The following is a 20931-nucleotide window of genomic DNA, read 5'->3' as shown; positions in this document are numbered from 1 at the left end:
ATCTCCCCACCCCTCCCATCTCCCCACCCTCCATCTCCCCATCCCTCCATCCCCAGAGGCCAGCTCTCTTAGGGCCAGAGCTCCAGATGAGCCATATGAATGAGGCAGTGACCAGCGGGACAGGAAGTGTCTGTTTGATGCTCCAGCACGGCGTCAGTAACCATGGCAACAGGCCCGGTTCCTCACAGACATCATGTCTGTTGATGCAGTGGGAAAACATCCGCCGCTGCACTGATGAGCACCCAGGTGTACCTTTCAAATGGTGAATCTGCACATTATTCTATAACTGTTTATTCCCGGAGCTCACTGCAGATATTCTGGCATCATCAGAAGATCAGTAATTGGATTTTGTGTAAAGCCTCACTAAGAGTCTCTCAGGAGCAATAACCTATTCATTTTGTCAACTTACTCTGAATGCTCCATGAATAAGAATAAGAACTTCTTCCAGCGTTGTTCTAAAATATAACTTGATTAAAGATCCCATTAAATCACTCCAAGTTCTGTACCTGTGCTTTGTGCACACACACACACACACACACACACACACACACACACACAGTGGTCTATATATAATATCTCCTCAGACTCCAGCAGTCTTGTTGGCTTGTGCAGCACTACAGTGATTCAGCATCCTCAGTAATCCTGCAGGACTTTCACTTTGATTAATGTCGGAGTTTAGGAGAGAGATAGGAAATATTTCACTTTCTCCTTGACGTGGCTTTGTGCCGGAGCCGTTGCCATTAAAGCGAGTTAACACTGCCTTTATGAGCGCTGCCTTTTTAATATACAATTTTTATTTATTTTTTTTCTGATGAGGAACATATAAGCTTGAAGGCGTGCATTAATCAGCCTGTTAGGAGACGTCTGAGTGGCTGTGGGCCGACACAAACCCAAAGAATGGCTTTTGAATACGCAATTTTTTATTTATTTTTTTAAACTGGGAACTGCAGAGAACAGCACGAGTACGACGGGAAAGTAAATCACGACAGACGTTTGGTGGAGCTTCTCCCTCCCGCTGTCGGAGTCCAGGCTCGTATGAAGGGGCGACGCCCTGAATGTGGAATCTTCAGGAAATCAATGTGAACTTCATTGAGATCAAACTGCTCAGAGCGACGGAGGCGTTTCAGAATATAAATAGTCTTATTATGGCTGCACATGAGTGAGCTGGCAGCTGATGGAACCTCAAGCTCCACGAGCAGGAAGTGCAGATCTGTTCTTTATTGATCAAACATCGTGACAAATAAACCGTTTGCTTCTTCTGCAGCCTTTGGTGGTTTTGATTGGAAGGATGTTTGTGAGACTGTAAGCTCATCTACAAATGTACTTTTCGGCTGCGTGAGCCTGAACTCGTGTTACGAAACAATTCATTGTCACGTCTATCGGGCTCCGTTGAGACGACAGCGTTTTCAAGTGAAAACGTAAAATATCCGTTGTGACTTATGGTTCTGTTCCCACGACAACGGAGCTCAGAGCTGCTGAAAACACCTTTTTTAAAATATGGAACTTTTCCAAAAACACTACTACTCCGACTTCGTGTAAACGTGGAAATAATTAAGTTTTTGAAAGTGTTCCACCTTTCTGCCATTAGCTTAAAACAGTGGCGACTGTCAGGGCTTTCCAGGCCTTCAAGGCCTTCAAGGCTTCTCTGCAGGCCAGAGAAAATGATGTGAGTCACAGACTGATGTTGATCATGTCTGTCCACTTCTTCTCGTCGCTTCTCCCCGGCTGCTTCCAATCACGTACTTCCGTATTAAAGCTTTTAACCAATCACATTTCGGCATCACCTGTTGCCGGGTAAAGAAAACTGCCTGAGGCCTTCACATTCAGTTCTGCAGGCGTCTGCAGCGTAAAACTCGTGTCAGTCACGCTGCTGCTTCAACCAACCAGAGTTTGATATCGGGGGGGCGGGGCCTTCCAGAAGGCCTAGCGTGATGTCAGTGTATTCAAGGCCTGTGATTGGCTCGTCAGAGAGTTCACTCGCCAGCTAGCTAGCTGCATCCATAGCGAGCTGCGCGAACAAAAATATAGTTGTGTTTATTTGATAGAAGTTTTATCAACCTACAATGACTAAAGGAGAAGAAAAAGACATTTGGTTCCACTTTTAATCGTGGTTACATAACAATGTCTCATGACTTCTCATCCCTCCTCTGCAGAATCCAGCGGTGCTGAAGTGTCTCTTCCTTCTTTATCAGTCTGACATGGAACATGTCCTCTGGTCAGAAAGATAGAATTCATACCACAGGTTGCACATAAACAAGGACTCACTGGAGAAAGAGGACTGCCTACAATAAATAGTAGTAAAGTATGTTCTCCTCCCCCCGTCCGCCGCAGGACGCTGTGATCAGGACGTCCCTTCAATCCCAGCAGGCACTGCTTCATCACAGCTCCACTGTACGACCAGAGAGCCTGCTGCTGCAGTGGGACGAGAGACCACAGTGACCACACTGGCTGCATGCAAAGCAGAGAGGGAGAGAGAGAGAGAGAGAGAGAGAGAGACGGAGAGACAGAGAGAGGGAGAGAGAGAGATTCACCTGGAGAGTAATGAGTTCCTCCTCCATACAGCCAGATGTCCAGGGGACGGGACGGACGAGGCCTGATACTTAGTGCCATTTATTTGGTGCAGCCCAGAGGAGTCCGGTGAATCCGATCTGAGCAGGAAGCGTGGGGGGGGAGGGGGGGGGGGGGAGTTGAGGGGGGGTTGACTGACACTGAGACAGATTAGCGGAGGTAACCAGCCTATCTGTTCCATGCAGGAGTGTTTTCAATGAGCCACAGGAGTGTCGGAGTGTAACAGAAAGAGGAAGTGAGCAGGAGCAAACTGCTGCTGTCAGATCTCCAGGATTAACCTGTTGTTGACCGCACTTATCTTGACACGCTGCCATTTGGTCTTTGTTTGGCCGTACAGTCAGAGCACGGGGGGCCTGGTCACACATATCGGTGCCGTGCCAGGCCAGGCCAGGCCAGGCCAGGCCAGCCAAGTATCTGCAATGCAGTGGTGTGGCGTAACCCCGCTGCCCCTGAGCAACACACAGGAGTCCACATGCACACACACACTGATGAAGATGGACACTTTGGCACACGGGACTGGATCAACTGCTTACTGCTGCAGCGGCGCCCAGCTCACTCTGGGGGCGGAGCCTGGAGGGTTGGCCCACAGCTCCGTCACAGGGAAACACAGACATGGTTCAGGACGGGGTCACACATCAGGCCTCGCACTCCGCAGGAAGAAAGCTTGTTTAGAGCTTTTCCTCAGCTTTAAAATGAGGTTTGACTTGTGTTGCTACCTGGAGTAGCAAGCGAGCTACGGAGGTTTTTGTGGATTTCCTAGCCTGGGATCTTAATTAGACTTTCGTTCTGGTTCAGTCCCAGGTGGACGTCGGGAGCGCTGCTACCGCGCACGGTGGGCATGGTCAACTGGTTCACACTTCCTCTGCACATGCTCAGTCAATAACAGTAACGTGCAACAACGTGTGTTAAAGTTGTGGCTTCACTTAAAGGCTTGTGTGAACAGAGAGAGTTCAATTAAAAGAAGCAGAAGCTATTAGGACTTCAGGACGACGCCGGCGTCTCGGGAGCCCGGACGTCTCGGGAGCCCGGCCGTCAATGAGCGACGACGACTTGCTGGATATTTGATTGGCCAGCTGCTGCATAAGAGCATAGAGGAGCTGCAGAGGAGAGGTGTGCTGTTATCTTTATTGGATGGTGCTGTGCAGTAACAATATCCTCCGCCATCGCCAAGCACAGCGAACAGTCACCACAAATTGAATCTGAGAAATAGGATGAACGTCAGTGTCACAGCGAGACTGGTAATGAGCCGAACACGTGCAGCGATGAGTGACACCGAGCGCCACTTAAATAAAAGTGCTGCTGAATTTCACTCAAGGAGTGAGAGACACGGAACCTGACGGCACCTTTGACCTTTGACCTTTAAGTGGCAGCAGCACAATCTGACTGGTGGTTAACCTGAATCTCCGAGTGAAAAGTCCGGTTCACCTCATGTGACCTGAATCCGTTAACATTGGGTAAGAACTCCTTAACGCCGGGTACAAATGTGTCCTAAGATAATTGCCACACCCTGACGTTGCCCACCCAGACCTCATGGCCGTGTCGCCCCCTGCTGGTCGATTTCCTGGTTGCACTCAGCAGACATGCAGAGAACGACTGATTGCGGCTTGTCAAAGTGCAGAAATGTAAATCGTAGTTTGTTTCCTTCAACACTCGACTCATCGGGAGGAAAAGGAAGAGAAATCAGGAAGCTCTCGCATTTTGTTACAAATGCAAATTACTATCTGGCCACTTAGTGAAACAGAAAGACGATTTCTACATTTCTTCTTTTTGCTTTTGGAAGTAAAGTGATGGCGGCGACACTGGAGTTATTTCAGGACTTTAAACTTGCTGCCTCACAGAGCCGGGATCCTGGAAACACTTTAAATAATCACTTCGATGAGCAAAGCAAACTGCGTCAGAGGTGTTTGTCTGCTATTTGGTGGAGATGCAGAGTAACGGTTTCTCCTGCCCTGAAAAACAACATCTGCAGGAGGAAGTGACCCCTCTGAGGCTGCAGGCAGGTACTTTGGTTCCTTGGAGACGGTCTGTTCAGAATGTTCTGGCGTGCCTCGTCAGGTGGCTCGCCGTGTGCGACGGGCCCGGCACCACTAAACAATCTCATCTGTTTCCAACGTGCAGCAGCAGAATAATTATGGAACCACAGTCAAACCCCATAAACAACTGAAATTTCAATTTAGATTGAGTTTTCCTCACCCTGATGGATTTTATGTTTGTTTGTAGGAGAAGCCAGGAAACTAGACAAAGAAATACCGTGAGCCTTCAGTGAAGACTGGAGGCTCCACTGGTGATGATGAAGTTGCTGGTGATGAAGTTGCTGATTATTAACGTGTTTGTGATGAAGATGCTGGTGAGGAAGATGCCAGTGTTGTACGAACTATCGTCCTCCTCCTCTTGATATATTGTCAGAACGTGATTTACAGTCTGTCGGACTTCAGTCGTCTTATAATCATGTCGTCATATTAAAGAATCTCAAACCGTGACGCCTCTCGTCGCCTCTTACGAACCGGCAGGTGAGGCTACATGTTGCACGACGCCACGTAGTACTCGTTGGGTTGTATCAGGGATCTTTCACGAGTACAAGTATTCTGTGTATCGTACTGGATAGCGGTATCGGTATTGGTATTGGTGCGTCCCTCGTCACAACCTTCTTGCCTCCATGACATCAGCCGATTCCATTTCCTTCCAGTTTTTCGCTCTCCTTCAGTTCCAGCTTTGTTCCTTCCTCTTGCTCAGACTGGATCAATAACCATTCAGGGAAGAAGAGTGGTGGCTGCAGGCCGGCGGCCCCTCGCCATCCATGAAGGACACTCTGCAGGTTGTCATCCCGACCTGCCAAAGCAAAAGGTAGAAGGAAGAAGACGGCGAGCGGCGGATGATCAGATAACAATAGTGCATTCAGCCGTGTGGTAATGGAGCTGGAGTACCGGTGCCTCATTCCACCTCGTCAACATGTTGTCATATTAACTGTCTTATCAGAGCTCCAAAATGGTAAAACAGCAGAGAGTTAGAGAAGATGTTTTCATTTCATTTGCGACAGTTTGAGAATGTTCTGCTTCGCTGTAAATCCGCGACGTTTCCCCGTGTCATCACGTCCCTGGTACTTTCTGCACCAGGCACTTTATTCCAACTTGCTATAAAAACAGGTGAGATTTAAAGTTTAGTTATATTCTTTGTTAGTTTGTCATATTCAAATGAAATTGCAAACCCCTGGACAGTGAGACGATGCAGCTGTATGATTCTGGGAACAAGCTGTCCTCCACAGCGATGCCATGAATCAAATCTATGAAAATAAACACTCGCAGAACTTTATCTCTGATGTTTTTAACACTCAACAGTTTTTTATGTGAAATATTTCTCGTTCTTCGTTCCGTCAGCCTGAACGGTGAAAATCCCCCGGCTACATCGCCTGTGCTGATCTGGATTTACAGAACGGAAAGCACAATGATTAAGTCATGAATACTGCATCGCCTGCACCCACAAGTGATTGGATCTATCTCTGGGTTGATCTGCTCGGGCTGCTTGACAGTCTGAAAACGCTGTGAGATCTCCACCTCCATCTGGACGGAGGAGCATGCGGTGGTGTTTCGGTCGGGGCCAGCAGGAACAAAATAGATGGATAAAGTTGCTAAAGTCACTAATTGATTCCAGACACAGATTTCAGAATCACTTTTTAGTTATTAAAAAAAAGAAGCATTATTTTTGAGTGCACTCTGCTGTCTGAACGTCTCCAGAAGACTCTTCATCCTGTTCATTCCCTTCCTCCCCAAATCACCACTTTCTTTATTCCTCCCTCCTTTCCTCACGGGTCCGTGATGTGGAAGCACCAGATGGAAAAGAAAGGTTGAGAAGGGTTGTTATCCAGCTCCCAGAGGTTTATTGATCCCTCTGTTGTCTGTTCTCGGTGTTTCCCAGTAAATGTTTTCTGCAGGCCGATTGACGTCTGCCTTCTGCGAGCCATGTTTTTTTAAACTCACAGTGATATTTTCAACCGACTGCGGTGATTTTTCATCTCAACTTGGCTCCGGCATTCTCTCTAAATGACAGGATTGCGTGAGAGCACGTGAGCTGACAGGTGATGAGCGCCGAGCCACACAACCTCCACAACGCCATGACAACTCTGTCAACAACCGACAAAGAGGACGACAAACGACGCTCCTGTCACTCTATCGCCAGGACGAACAACACGGCCCAGCCTAGTCCAAGCATGAAATCATGTCTGCAGGGAAATCCTTTATGTCTTCAAACAATCCTGCAGTGTTTCAGAGGAAGAGAGAGCCGCCGCTCCACGCTGCTCTTTGTTTGGACGTCTGCAGACGGCAAGCAGCCGGGAGGCCGGAGGCGCCGTCTCTTCATACCAGGAGTCTCCTTGTCCAACACGTTCTCCATTATGAGTCGTGTCTCCTTCCACTCTTCTTTTCAGAAGGTGAGAAGATGTGATCTGTTCATTTGCAAGGGCCAGAGGAACAATAAGCACATTTGTAGGTTATCGGAAGGACGTCTGTGGCAGAGACTTCAGAAATTCGTTCTTTGAACTGTTTTGCTTTTGTGACTTTTTAAATAGTTTGAGTGGAAAAATATGAGCATTTATATAAAGATGGATGGAGGGAGGGAGAGATGGATGGATGGGGGGGTTGGAGAATGGAGGGATGGGTGGATGGAGGGATGGAATAGTTTGATTGTGTTTATGAGACTGGTGTCATCCTGAATCCATCATCCTGTCATACGTTAGTTTTCTCCATCAATCCCATCCAGTCGTGTGACTGAAGCTTTAAAAGTGGGAATACAGTTAAAGATAGATTTGATATTAAAATGATATGATCACAAAAAGAGAGAAAGAATCCAACATTGTAACACTAATTTATTACCACTTAGTAACACAGATGATTTCATAAGTGAACTTCTATTACTTACACCACAGCTGATCCATGGATGCACAATTCTGAGCATCGCTAATCAACAACATTATCTTCATGTCCAGCAACACAAATGAAATGAGTATTTACAGCATTTGAATCACAACATAGTCTCATGGCACCTTTATGTTGAGGAAAACATTGAGAAACATCCATCAGTGCTGCACGGAGAGGAAGGAAACCTTCTGCTGCAATCTGACAACGAGAGGAAACGACGGGAAAGAGTCAGAGACGAACAAAGAAATGACCACTGGCCCAGAAAACAGCGGGGTCAGAGATCCTCCACGACGGAAAGAACACTGACCTCAACACACTGACCTTCACTGGTGAGGAAGGGACACAGTCCTCCAGTGTTCTCGACAGTGGACAGGGTCCTCCAGTCCTCCAGTGTTCTAGACAGTGGACAGGGTCCTCCAGTCCTCCAGTGTGCTCGACAGTGGACAGGGTCCTCCAGTCCTCCAGTGTTCTAGACAGTGGACAGGGTCCTCCAGTCCTCCAGTGTTCTAAAGCTACAGCAGTAACTGAGAAAACGATCCAGCCTGAACCGGCAGGAAGTCCCAGCTTTAGAAAGCTGTGAGCTTCAAGACCTTTAAAAAGTCCATTAGGAGGCAGAGTGACGTCAACACAGGAGGACTCTGGAGTCAAAGCCTGGATCATCTGTCACCATCATGTCCTCCACTGTCACCACATAGAGCAGCGCCACTCCCTCACAGGCAATCAAGCCACTGATTGATCGGCTCTCGTGGTAACGCTCGTCGAGCAGACCAACGATCTGAGCTCCACTTCCTGTCATCAATCCATCTCGTTTTGTGGAGAAACTGTGTTTTGTGTGTGATTCTAGTGGTGTTGTCACTTTGACATGATTAACCAAACTACTAACTTCAGTCGTTCACGTGAAAAGAGTAATCAGTGAGAGGATGAGTCACTGCTGCGTCTTCACATCGGCTACTGATTCATCTCTCACCCTCAAACAGCCATAAAAAGCTCAAATACTATTTACTAGATCAGCTTTTATGTTTTTCTCAGACTTTACCATTGTTTCCTTTCGACTAATGCTTCATTTATTAATTTCATTCTTGATACCGTCCATTAGTGTGTGTTGGACGGACAAAGTCAGCCATGCATGATGTGATGAATCACCAGAATCAAACTCTCCACCAGAGTGACTATGGAGTATTAATCACAGCAGGACAGATTATCACCATCTTCATCCATCTTTTGCTTGTTGACATGCAGGGTCTGAACAAACGATGGCGTGTTGGTGTTCCCAACAGTGTGTGATGAGGCAGTTGTTCATTCTGGTTATTGTGGGTAAAAACGTAGAAGAAACTAGCGGCTGCAATTCTTCTTCCTGCCACATGGGGTGGCCAAGGGGTTTATTGAGAGAACTGTGGTTTGAATAAACAAACTGTATTGGTTTGGAAGAATTTTATTGATAAAAACAAACCATGAACATGATAAAAGTCCTGGAAATTGAACTCACACAATATAAAGTTCTGGTGTCGTGTCAGAATAAAATTAGATTTCCCAAATCAAGGTTTGTTGATTGGAGGAAGTGAAAAGCAAAGATTCCTAACGTCGACCATATTTCACAAACCATGCTGATTTAAGCCCATTTATAAAGACTGTTTTTGTGACCAGTTGTTTGTTTGTTTGTTTATCTTGCAGCATCTCCGACAGTCCCCCCACTGCACTCAGAGCATTTCAAACCCTGTCACGAGAAGGACCTGGCCTACTGCCTCAACGGCGGCGAGTGCTTCGTCATCGAGACGCTCAGCGGGCCGCACAAGCACTGCAAGTAAGTGGCGGCCATCTTGATTTCTCTGCCGGCGCCGCTTGATTCAGATCAGACTCCAGTTGTTGATCTATTTTGGAGCAAGTTTGTTTTTTGAACTTCTGTTGAGTTGTCGTTTCACAATGTGGTCCTGGTGAAGAGGGAAATCCCTGAACAGGAACAGCAGCAGCAGTAGTAGCAGCAGTAGCAGTAGCAGCAGCAGTAGCAGTAGCAGCATCAGTAGCACTAGCAGTAGCACTAGCAGCAGCAGCAGCAGTAGTAGCAGCAGCAGCAGCAGCAGCAGCAGCAGCAGCAGCAGCAGTAGTAGTAGCAGCAGCAGCAGTAGCAGCAGCAGCAGCAGCAGCGGCAGCAGCGGCAGCAGCGGCAGCAGCGGCAGCAGTAGTAGCAGCAGCAGTAGCAGTAGCAGCAGCAGTAGCAGCAGCAGTAGCACTAGCAGTAGCACTAGCAGTAGCAGTAGCAGCAGCACTAGCAGTAGCAGCAGCAGTAGCAGTAGCAGTAGCAGCAGCAGTAGCAGCAGCAGTAGCACTAGCAGTAGCACTAGCAGTAGCACTAGCAGTAGCAGCAGCACTAGCAGTAGCAGCAGCAGTAGCAGTAGCAGTAGCAGCAGCAGCAGTAGCAGTAGTAGCAGCAGCAGTAGCAGCAGCAGCAGTAGCAGCAGCAGCAGCAGCAGTAGCAGCAGCAGCAGTAGGAGCAGCAGCAGCAGCAGCAGCAGCAGCAGCAGTAGGAGCAGCAGCAGCAGCAGCAGCAGTAGGAGCAGCAGCAGCAGCAGCAGCAGCAGCAGCAGTAGGAGCAGGAGCAGCAGCAGCAGCAGCAGCAGCAGTAGGAGCAGCAGTAGCAGCAGCAGCAGCAGCAGCAGCAGCAGCAGTAGGAGCAGCAGCAGCAGCAGCAGTAGGAGCAGCAGCAGTAGGAGCAGCAGCAGCAGCAGCAGCAGCAGCAGCAGCAGCAGCAGCAGCAGTAGCAGCAGTAGTAGCAGCAGCAGCAGCAGCAGTAGGAGCAGCAGCAGCAGCAGCAGCAGCAGCAGCAGCAGCAGCAGTAGGAGCAGCAGTAGCAGCAGCAGCAGCAGCAGCAGCAGCAGCAGTAGGAGCAGCAGCAGCAGCAGCAGTAGGAGCAACAGCAGCAGCAGCAGCAGCAGTAGGAGCAGCAGCAGCAGCAGCAGCAGCAGTAGTAGCAGCAGTAGCAGCAGCAGCAGCAGCAGCAGCAGCAGCAGCAGCAGTAGCAGCAGCAGCAGCAGCAGCAGCAGCAGCAGCAGCAGCAGCAGCAGTAGGAGCAACAGCAGCAGCAGCAGCAGCAGCAGCAGTAGTAGCAGCAGTAGCAGCAGCAGCAGCAGCAGCAGCAGCAGCAGCAGCAGCAGTAGTAGCAGCAGTAGCAGCAGCAGCAGCAGTAGTAGCAGCAGCAGCAGCAGTAGGAGCAGCAGCAGCAGCAGCAGCAGCAGCAGCAGTAGTAGCAGCAGTAGCAGCAGCAGCAGCAGCAGCAGCAGCAGCAGCAGCAGCAGTAGTAGCAGCAGTAGCAGCAGCAGCAGCAGTAGCAGCAGCAGCAGCAGCAGTAGCAGCAGCAGCGCTCTACATCAATAACCTGAAGAGAAGGTTTAGCCAGAGTCACAACAAAATGTCACGATATAAAGAAAAGACAATGAAGGTACAGAATTGTATTTTATTTGTAAATGACTTTAGTTGACGGAGGCAGAAAAGTGGAATAAGAAGCCCTGAAGCGAGGCGCTGAGCTCTGGGAATGTGAAGCTCCTGTGAAGGCTCCAGGTGCTGCTGGCTTGAATTTTGTGAAACATGTTGACTGTTGGAACTGTTGTTGACTGGACGTGTCCAGGGACATGTCCAGCCTGGACGTGTCCATCGTCGGCCTGGGATCAATTCAGAATCTGTTTCCATTCCTGTTTACAACAAATTGAGACAAATCAGGTTGTAAAAGTCTGATCAATCCAGACATTTAGTGGTGAAGCATTGAGCTGCTGTGTGTCTGCAGGTGTCAAGGAATTCATCATTTTTATCTGTGAGATGAAACTTGATCCTTTTCACAATGATTTTCTCCAAAGAGACATAACTCAGGAATCAGGGGCTCCGGGCCGCTTGTGATCCGCTGTTCCTCCCCCGGAGCACCAGGGGGCAGCGGCATGCCACGCTGCTGTTGTTGTGTCAAGCAGAATTTGAGGTCCTCTCCACGCAGACACGCCCGGCTTGGTGGCAGCGTGCGGCGCTTCAGGCAGCGTTCCGAGGCGCTCAGTCATTAGCGCTCAGCTGAGCGGTAAATGATCAGTGTGCTAAGATAATATTTTCAGAAGGCGGCAGGAGGCCAAAGCGCTCAGTCAGAAAAGTACGAGATGTTGGATTTGATTAATGACTGTTTCCTGTCTCCGCATCATTTTCTTCAAGAGAATATAAATCCTGAGGATGGGGGGCAGAGAATCCAGAAACAGGTTGGGAGTCTCTTCCGAGGATCTGATTCATTTCCACTTTGCTTGTTTATTTGGTGACGCTCTTGAGAAAGCCCCACGTTGTCTCAGTTTGGTCTTCCGCTGCCCTCCCGCACGCTGACAGGCCAATACACAAGAAGTGTCCGTGAATCTGAAAACAGCAGTGACACATTTAGGATGCAAGTAAAGAGGGAGATTAAAATGCATTTTAGAAAAGCAAGAGAGAAAGACCCTGCAGAATCCCAGGGACACGTCCGTCCAGTCAGTGATGGTGACGGTCACTACCCATCAAAACACCCTCGGTCCGGTTAATGTTATAACCACATGTTATAACACCACACGTATGCCACTTTATTGAAGGAGCAGTTTGAAGAACTGACCTCTGCCAAGTCCCTCCGAGTGGACGCTGCTGTCCTGCCATGCAGGACAGTACTAGCACTGTGAGTACTGTCCTGCCATGCTGGACAGTACTCACAGTACTAGCACTGTGAGTACGCAGAACCTGGTGAATCAAGAGAGATTGCGTCACGGGTACCTTCTCGCTGCTGCAGGGAATCCTGGACCGATCATCTTTAGAACGCCTGCAGTTTGGCGCGGCTGCGAGGTTGTTCTCAGCCAAATGTCGCAGTGATTAATGACGGTAATTTGTCTCCGTGCTATTACTCACTGCAGCTTTGAATTTAACAATTATTTAAAGCTTTACAGCTTTTCAGCGCCGTACAGCCCTTTTCACTGCGTCTCGTCACCACAGAAAACACAGAGACGCCGCGGCTTTGTCAGAATCTCACCGTATTATGTTTCCCAACTTAGCTCTCTGCCATGCTAACACACACACACACACACACACACACACACACACACACACACACACACACACACACACACACACACACACTGCATGTGGAATGTTTGCAGAAGAGCTTTAATTGGACGCTGGGCGCTGTTTACCAAACTGTGTGACTTTAATTCAGTTGCACAATTCAATTGGTTAAATCGTGTTAATTAAAACGAACAAAGACGTCAATAAAATCAGTCACAAGTTGAGAAGTCGAGCCGGAGACGCAGCGGAGCAACGGCGACTTGGCAAAACGCACACACGCACACACACACACACACACACACACACACACACACGACTGGATGGAAGCATTTGGTAGCTGCTCCTGTCAATAATAATAATTATTAATAAACACACAGAATCAAAACTAAAAAAACAAAATGATTCAACTTTAAATATTGTCTCATTTCCATCTTCAATGTTTTCTGTGTTTTGACTTTGTGGCGCAGTTTCCAAGGTCAAGAAAAACTGCAATATTTCAACTTTTGCATTTTTTTTTTAAGTCAAATCACAAAATGTAAAAAGCTTATTGGACGCTTCAGATTCTTATATTTAACCTTCCACATGTCAGCAGCAAAGCTTTGTTCAGGATTTCATGCATTGATGGGTCATGATTTTCTGTTTCAACCACCTGAATAGTAAAACGTCTAACGTCACAGGATTGTGAGAGGATGGAGGTTCAAACATCCAGTTTTTGGAGACTGGAGGTGATTTTGTTTGCAGCAGGAGGCTGAACTCCATCAACCACTTTCCTTTATCGGAGGCGCTCAGACAGAACAAGCTGCTTCCTCACAAACCGACAGAGAGGGACATCCATGCACTGTGTGGTACAGAAGGAAACACCTGAGGAAAACCAACAGGAGCAAAAAGAAAACTGCAGTGTGTCTGAGTGTGAAGCAGTCAAACTGCTCCTGAACCTCAGTGAAGCAGATTAACTCCTATCTGATGTGATCCTTTGACAAAAGGAGTCTGATCGTTCAAGATGAGAAGGTTGATGATGATTTGGATTCTCTTTGTCATGAGAATGTAAATGAAACACACTAGAAGCCTCTCATCCAGGTTTTTCCCTGAACGACTCGCCCTCCTTTCACAAACTGTGAGGAGAATCGCAGTATATTGCAGGTATAGTGGATAGATATGTATATTGTAAGTATAGTGGACATATAGGTGTGACATGTGGTTTTATGCAGCCAGCCCTCGTTTGGACGGACACGTTCCAGATCAACTATCAGACGTGTTGCTGAAAGCCTCTGAATGATGTCACAACCTCCATCACTGCTCGCCACCTTCTCCTTTCACTTCAATTCATCTTTCTCTCCTGAATATACTGAATTATTTCCTCCAGTTCACGACTCTGAAGTGACTTCCGGGTTGTCTTCTGCCCAGGAACCAGCGAGGTGATTGGTCAGTTGATACCATGTGGTATAAACCTTTTGAATGACAGCCTCTGATTGGTTCATACTCCTCTGACTCATCCTGATGTGTCCAGATGCTGAAGCAGAGAGGAGGAATTTCCTCTCCAGGATCTTGAAGACTTATTTCCGTAGACTCCAGACGGGTGGGACTAATTCTATAGACCTACGATCTGATGTTTCATTTCCAGAATGTTGACACGTGTTTACATAACTGAACATCGTTCATGTTTTCATTGAAGAATAAAATATTCTTTGCTGTGAAAATGTAGATTTTGATATTAGTATTGACAGTCATGCTTGTTCATGACTGTGACATTGTAAAGTGTTGGACTGAGATATAGGAGGCCTGTGGCGGTGACTGTCAAAATAAAACCACCAAGTTGGATTGTTAATACAGTGACTGTCAAAATAAAGCTCTCTGCTCCTCCAGCATGTTGCGGGATCCACCGTCTCTCCCATCAGTTTAATTCCCTCCCTCTACCTCCTTGTTCATGACAGTCAGAACGGCTGAACTCCCACTGGAGCGCCGTTATTATCGCACAGATGGCGACGAGCACTCGGAGAAATCAACGAAGCGGCGGCGTGAGAGCAAGTGGGGGGCGGAGGAGGAGAGGAAACAAACAACACGAGAACAGTCAGATAGTAAATAGAGGAAAAACAACAGCACTTTTGTTTTTTGGTTTTTCCTGGAATGAGAAAACACCTTGACGTTGTTGTTTCCAGACCTTAGCGGTGTGCGTTGGCTTTCTACACGCCGTTGGGTCCAGGTGAAGCCCCGCTGTGGGATGCAGTGACCCTCCGCCCCTGGACTCCGGCGGCGCCCCCTGCTGGTCACCCACGAGTGGAAGAGGCTGCCGGGTGCAGTTTGCTTTCCACCCTGATGGCGGCGCTGTGCTCAATGTGAACGTGTCTTCCTGGTGGACCGTCGGTCTGTTGCTGGAAGAAACTGCTTCAGAACATGAATGGATGGAAGGATCCTGGTTTACGTGTGAACGTGTGGAGATTCCAGGTATGTCCGATGGTCAGTGGGATTGGAACAGGTTCAGAAATGTAGCAGCGGTTTGTGGTGTAGAAGTTGTTGGTTCTCTTTCCATCGTGTTCATCAGTTTCTTCAAATGCAAAGAATCTCTTAGGATGACTTGGTGAGTCTAGATGGACTGGAGGACGGAGTCTCTCCTCGTCAAGTGGAAATGATTCGTCGAGATGAACTGACTGATGGAAAAGAACATTTCTTATCAAGTTCAATCAGAACATGTCATTGCAGAGGCTCCTGACAGAAGAATCAATCACATGGGAATCAAACAAGGCTTCTACTATTATTTGACCTATTTAGTTTTACATTATTGACGCTCGGATGTGATTGTGGACCGGTTCTGGTTCCGGCTCCACTCGTCCCTGCAGAACGAGGCTCAGTTGTTCAGACATGATCCAGACTCTTCATCAAATGTATTTGTAGGATTTTTAAATATGTACCAGTCACCGGGGGCGGGGCGGATGACCGGGTCCTTTAAACCCAAATAATAAAGCTCATCATAATGTCATTTTACAACATACTCATGGTGGGGGCGGGGCTTAAAGCTTCAGCACCACGGACAGCGACTCTGTCCTTTTGAAGTCCATGAACCGGACATGAAGTGTCAGAACCCAAGAGAAGAACAGAAACACGAGGCTCCTGATGAGAAAACAAGACACAGTCGGAGCAGTTCAGCACCGCGGACAGCGACACGTCTTCTGACCGCCTCTTGAACTGTTTCGACCAATGAGAGCTCAGCAGGCTGCCGGCCTGCATCAGCTGCTATAAAGGCCTACTCACCACTATATGAAGTACTACAGGTCCTACTCACCACTATATGAAGTACTACAGGTCCTACTCACCACTATTTGAAGTACTACAGGTCCTACTCACCACTATATGAAGTACTACAGGTCCTACTCACCACTATATGAAGTACTGCAGGCCTACTCACCCCTATATGAAGTACTGCAGGCCTACTCACCCCTATATGAAGTACTGCAGGCCTACTCAACACTATATGAAGTACTACAGGTCCTACTCACCCCTATATTAAGTACTGCAGGCCTACTCACCACTGTATGAAGTACTGCAGGGCTACTCACCACTGTATGAAGTACTACAGGCCTACTCACCACTATTTGAAGTACTACAGGTCCTACTCACCACTATATGAAGTACTACAGGTCCTACTCACCACTATATGAAGTACTACAGGTCCTACTCACCACTATTTGAAGTACTACAGGTCCTACTCACCACTATATGAAGTACTACAGGTCCTACTCACCACTATATGAAGTACTGCAGGCCTACTCACCCCTATATGAAGTACTGCAGGCCTACTCACCCCTATATGAAGTACTGCAGGCCTACTCAACACTATATGAAGTACTACAGGTCCTACTCACCCCTATATTAAGTACTGCAGGCCTACTCACCACTGTATGAAGTACTGCAGGGCTACTCACCACTGTATGAAGTACTACAGGCCTACTCACCACTATTTGAAGTACTACAGGTCCTACTCACCACTATATGAAGTACTACAGGTCCTACTCACCACTATATGAAGTACTACAGGTCCTACTCACCACTATATGAAGTACTACAGGTCCTACTCACCACTATATGAAGTACTGCAGGCCTACTCACCCCTATATGAAGTACTGCAGGCCTACTCAACACTATATGAAGTACTACAGGTCCTACTCACCCCTATATTAAGTACTGCAGGCCTACTCACCACTGTATGAAGTACTGCAGGGCTACTCACCACTGTATGAAGTACTACAGGCCTACTCACCACTATTTGAAGTACTACAGGTCCTACTCACCACTATTTGAAGTACTACAGGTCCACTCACCACTATATGAAGTACTACAGGCCTACTCACCACTATACGAAGTACTGCAGGGCTACTCACCACTATATGAAGTACTGCAGGCCTACTCACCACTATATGAAGTACTACAGGTCCTACTCACCACTATATGAAGTACTGCAGGCCTACTCACCACTATATGAAGTACTGCAGGTCCTACTCACCACTATATGAAGTACTGCAGGCCTACTCACCACTATATGAAGTACTGCAGGTCCTACTCACCCCTATATGAAGTACTGCAGGTCCTACTCACCCCTATATGAAGTACTGCAGGCCTACTCACCACTATATGAAGTACTGCAGGCCTACTCACCACTGTATGAAGTACTGCAGGGCTACTCACCACTATATGAAGTACTGCAGGGCTACTCACCACTATATGAAGTACTGCAGGGCTACTCACCACTATATGAAGTACTGCAGGGCTACTCACCACTATATGAAGTACTGCAGGGCTACTCACCACTACATGAAGTACTGCAGGCCTACTCACCCACCTGGAGACACAGTGGAACCAGGAGTACCTACTGCCGGCAGGACTACTGGTGACGTGACGGGAAGCCGTGGCCTCGCTGAGAGACGAGAGCCCAAAGCCAGATCCGAGGGTCAGAGGAGGCATTTGGCACATCCAAGGTTGGGGGGGAAATTCTCCGTAATGAAGCACAAACTCTCACGTAAGATAAATACAAACAGGATGGCAGGACGCAGTTGACGTAGAATAATTTGGTGGTGCTCCTCATCAAGGCGTCCCTTTCAAGTCAGCAGGTTTGATGTGTTAATAAGATGCAAATACATGCAAATGAAGGAGCATTTTCCCTCCAAAACTGTAGCTTGAGTTTGCAGTGGCAGATTGGGAACCGAGAAGTACTACGGAAGTACAAACCTATCAAAGTACAAGTACAAACGTTTAGGTGCTTGCTGATACTGAGTACTGATGCGAGTACTTCTTGAATACCATTAAGCCTGATTTATACTCCACATGTAAATGATATGCAAACCTGCTCCACCAGCCTCGGTGTCAACTCTATGAGCTTGTAGCATGTAGCATGTAGCAGGTAGCAGGTAGCAGGTAGCAGAAAGCATGTAGCAGGTAACAGGTAGCAGGTAGCAGGTAGCAGGTAACATGTAGCAGGTAGCAGGTAGCAGGTAGTAGGTAGCAGGTAGCAGAAAGCATGTAGCAGGTAACATGTAGCAGGTAGCAGGTAGCAGGTAGCAGGTAGCAGAAAGCATGTAGCAGGTAACAGGTAGCAGGTAGCAGGTAGCAGGTAACATGTAGCAGGTAGCAGGTAGTAGGTAGCAGAAAGCATGTAGCAGGTAACATGTAGCAGGTAGCAGGTAGCAGAAAGCATGTAGCAGGTAACATGTAGCAGGTAGCAGGTAGCAGAAAGCATGTAGCAGGTAGCATGTAGCAGGTAGCAGAAAGCATGTAGCAGGTAACATGTAGCAGGTAGCAGCGAGCAGGTAGTAGGTAGCAGGTAGCAGAAAGCATGTAGCAGGTAACATGTAGCAGGTAGCAGGTAGCAGGTAGCAGGTAGCAGAAAGCATGTAGCAGGTAACAGGTAGCAGGTAGCAGGTAACATGTAGCAGGTAGCAGGTAGTAGGTAGCAGAAAGCATGTAGCAGGTAACATGTAGCAGGTAGCAGGTAGCAGGTAGCAGGTAGCAGAAAGCATGTAGCAGGTAACATGTAGCAGGTAGCAGGTAGCAGGTAGCAGAAAGCATGTAGCAGGTAACATGTAGCAGGTAGCAGGTAGCAGGTAGCATGTAGCAGGTAGCAGAAAGCATGTAGCAGGTAACATGTAGCAGGTAGCAGAAAGCATGTAGCAGGTAACATGTAGCAGGTAGCAGCGAGCAGGTAACAGGTAGCATGTAGCAGGTAGTAGGTAGCAGAAAGCATGTAGCAGGTAGCATGTAGCAGGTAGCAGGTAGCAGAAAGCATGTAGCAGGTAACATGTAGCAGGTAGCAGGTAGCAGAAAGCATGTAGCAGGTAGCATGTAGCAGGTAGCAGAAAGCATGTAGCAGGTAACATGTAGCAGGTAGCAGGTAGCAGAAAGCATGTAGCAGGTAGCATGTAGCAGGTAGCAGCGAGCAGGTAACAGGTAGCATGTAGCAGGTAGCAGGTAGCAGAAAGCATGTAGCAGGTAACATGTAGCAGGTAGCAGAAAGCATGTAGCAGGTAACAGGTAGCAGGTAGCAGAAAGCATGTAGCAGGTAGCAGAAAGCATGTAGCAGGTAACAGGTAGCAGGTAGCAGGTAGCATGTAGCAGGTAGCAGAAAGCATGTAGCATGGCTGGGAGTCATGTGCTGAGCAGTTAATCTACTGTGTGACATCAACCTAACTGCTGGTGATGAAGTTGCTGGTGCGGAAGTTGCTGGTGATGAAGTTGCTGGTGATGAAGTTGCTGGTGATGAAGTTGCTGGTGATGAAGTTGCTGGTGATGAAGTTGCTGGTGAGGAAGTTGCTGGTGAGGAAGTTGTTGATGTTGGAGGAACTTTGTCGCCTCATTTACAGCCTGTCTTGTTCTCGTCGTTCTCATTCATATTAAAGATTCTCCAAGTCTCTTGTCTTCCTGTTGACGTCATGTCGTATCTTCCAGTTGTATTGGGATCTTTCCAGTACTCCAGTACTCCAGTACTCCAGTACTCCATGCAGTATCTGACTCGATCGTAAAGAAAAAAATGAGGGGAAGTTTGAGGGACATTTTCATTGCGGCCATCTGGAATCCTCTGCCGTCGCCTGAACGCGGGAGAAGTTCAGTGTTTGTGAAACGGAGGAAGATAATTAGTTGTGAAAGTCAAAAAGCAAAAGATGCAGAGCAAAAGGAAATATTTACATGAAGGATTGCTGAGGAATGGAGAAAGAGAGAAATGTGGAGAGAGGGACCCAGATTGAGAGCGACAGAGGGGGGGAAACAGAAAAGCCGAGCTGAAGCCGAGCTGCGTCTGCAATATTAAAGAGGCTGGAGTCCCAGCGCTGCCCGGCTGTAGAGCCGCCAGCAGACACTCCGCCCGGCAACAAGCCGCTGCTTCCCTCCGGAGCGCCGCCTGATCACACGCCTGTAATCACACACCTAATCACACGTGTGCAGCCACACCCGCACGCCTCTCTGCCGCAGCCTCATCACCATCATCTGATATTTCCCTGATTGTCTCCAAGGTCACGGTCGCCCCGACTCGCTCCGACTCGCTCTGACTCGCTCTGACTCGCTCTGACATACAGCTACTTCTTCTGTTTCCTCCATCGACGCTCAATACAGCCTGGAATACACCAAAACACCAAGCAAAGCAGGATTCTCTAATTCCAGGTGCTTTAAAGCGTCAATTGGCCGGAGCTCTCATTAACTGTAATCTTTAACGCAATTCTAAGAAGAAACAGTTTGCGGAGGTGGAATTAAGAGATGAGAGGCTGGGAAACGACGGAGGAGGAAGTGAGAACATCAGGAAGGATTGTTCCACCTGGAAACACAACGCTGGAAATTATCTCGCTTTATACACAATGAAGCAGAGAACCATGGGCCCCAAACATTATGATGGTGACTGTCAAAATAAAACTACCAAGTTGGATTGTTATTATGGTGACTGTCAAAATAAAACTACCAAGTTGGATTGTTATTATGGTGACTGTCAAAATAAAACCACCAAGTTGGATTGTTATTACGGTGACTGTCAAAATAAAACTACCAAGTTGGATTGTTATTACGGTGACTGTCAAAATAAAACCACCAAGTTGGATTGTTATTACGGTGACTGTCAAAATAAAACTACCAAGTTGGATTGTTATTACGGTGGCTGTCAAAATAAAACCACCAAGTTGGATTGTTATTACGGTGACTGTCAAAATAAAACTACCAAGTTGGATTGTTATTACGGTGACTGTCAAAATAAAACCACCAAGTTGGATTGTTATTACGGTGACTGTCAAAATAAAACTACCAAGTTGGATTGTTATTACGGTGACTGTCAAAATAAAACCACCAAGTTGGATTGTTATTACGGTGACTGTCAAAATAAAACTACCAAGTTGGATTGTTATTACGGTGACTGTCAAAATAAAACCACCACGTTGGATTGTTATTA

At 47.6% G+C, this 20931-nt stretch overlaps 1 protein-coding gene across 1 annotated transcript in view; it reads left to right on the top strand.

Moving 5' to 3' along the window:
• nrg3a (neuregulin 3a) overlaps positions 1-20931 on the top strand; it is a gene marked incomplete at both ends in the record, with an annotated part of 271858 nt that overhangs the window by 178997 nt on the left and 71930 nt on the right. Inside the window, 1 exon segment of the mRNA XM_080507890.1 lies at positions 9150-9279. Coding sequence (XP_080364016.1) covers positions 9150-9279 — 130 coding nt within the window.

The sequence above is a fragment of the Blennius ocellaris genome (genome assembly GCF_963422515.1).
Source record: "Blennius ocellaris genome assembly, chromosome: 13".
NCBI classification, from domain to species: domain Eukaryota; kingdom Metazoa; phylum Chordata; class Actinopteri; order Blenniiformes; family Blenniidae; genus Blennius; species Blennius ocellaris.
This window is presented reverse-complemented; position numbering and strand designations above follow the sequence as displayed.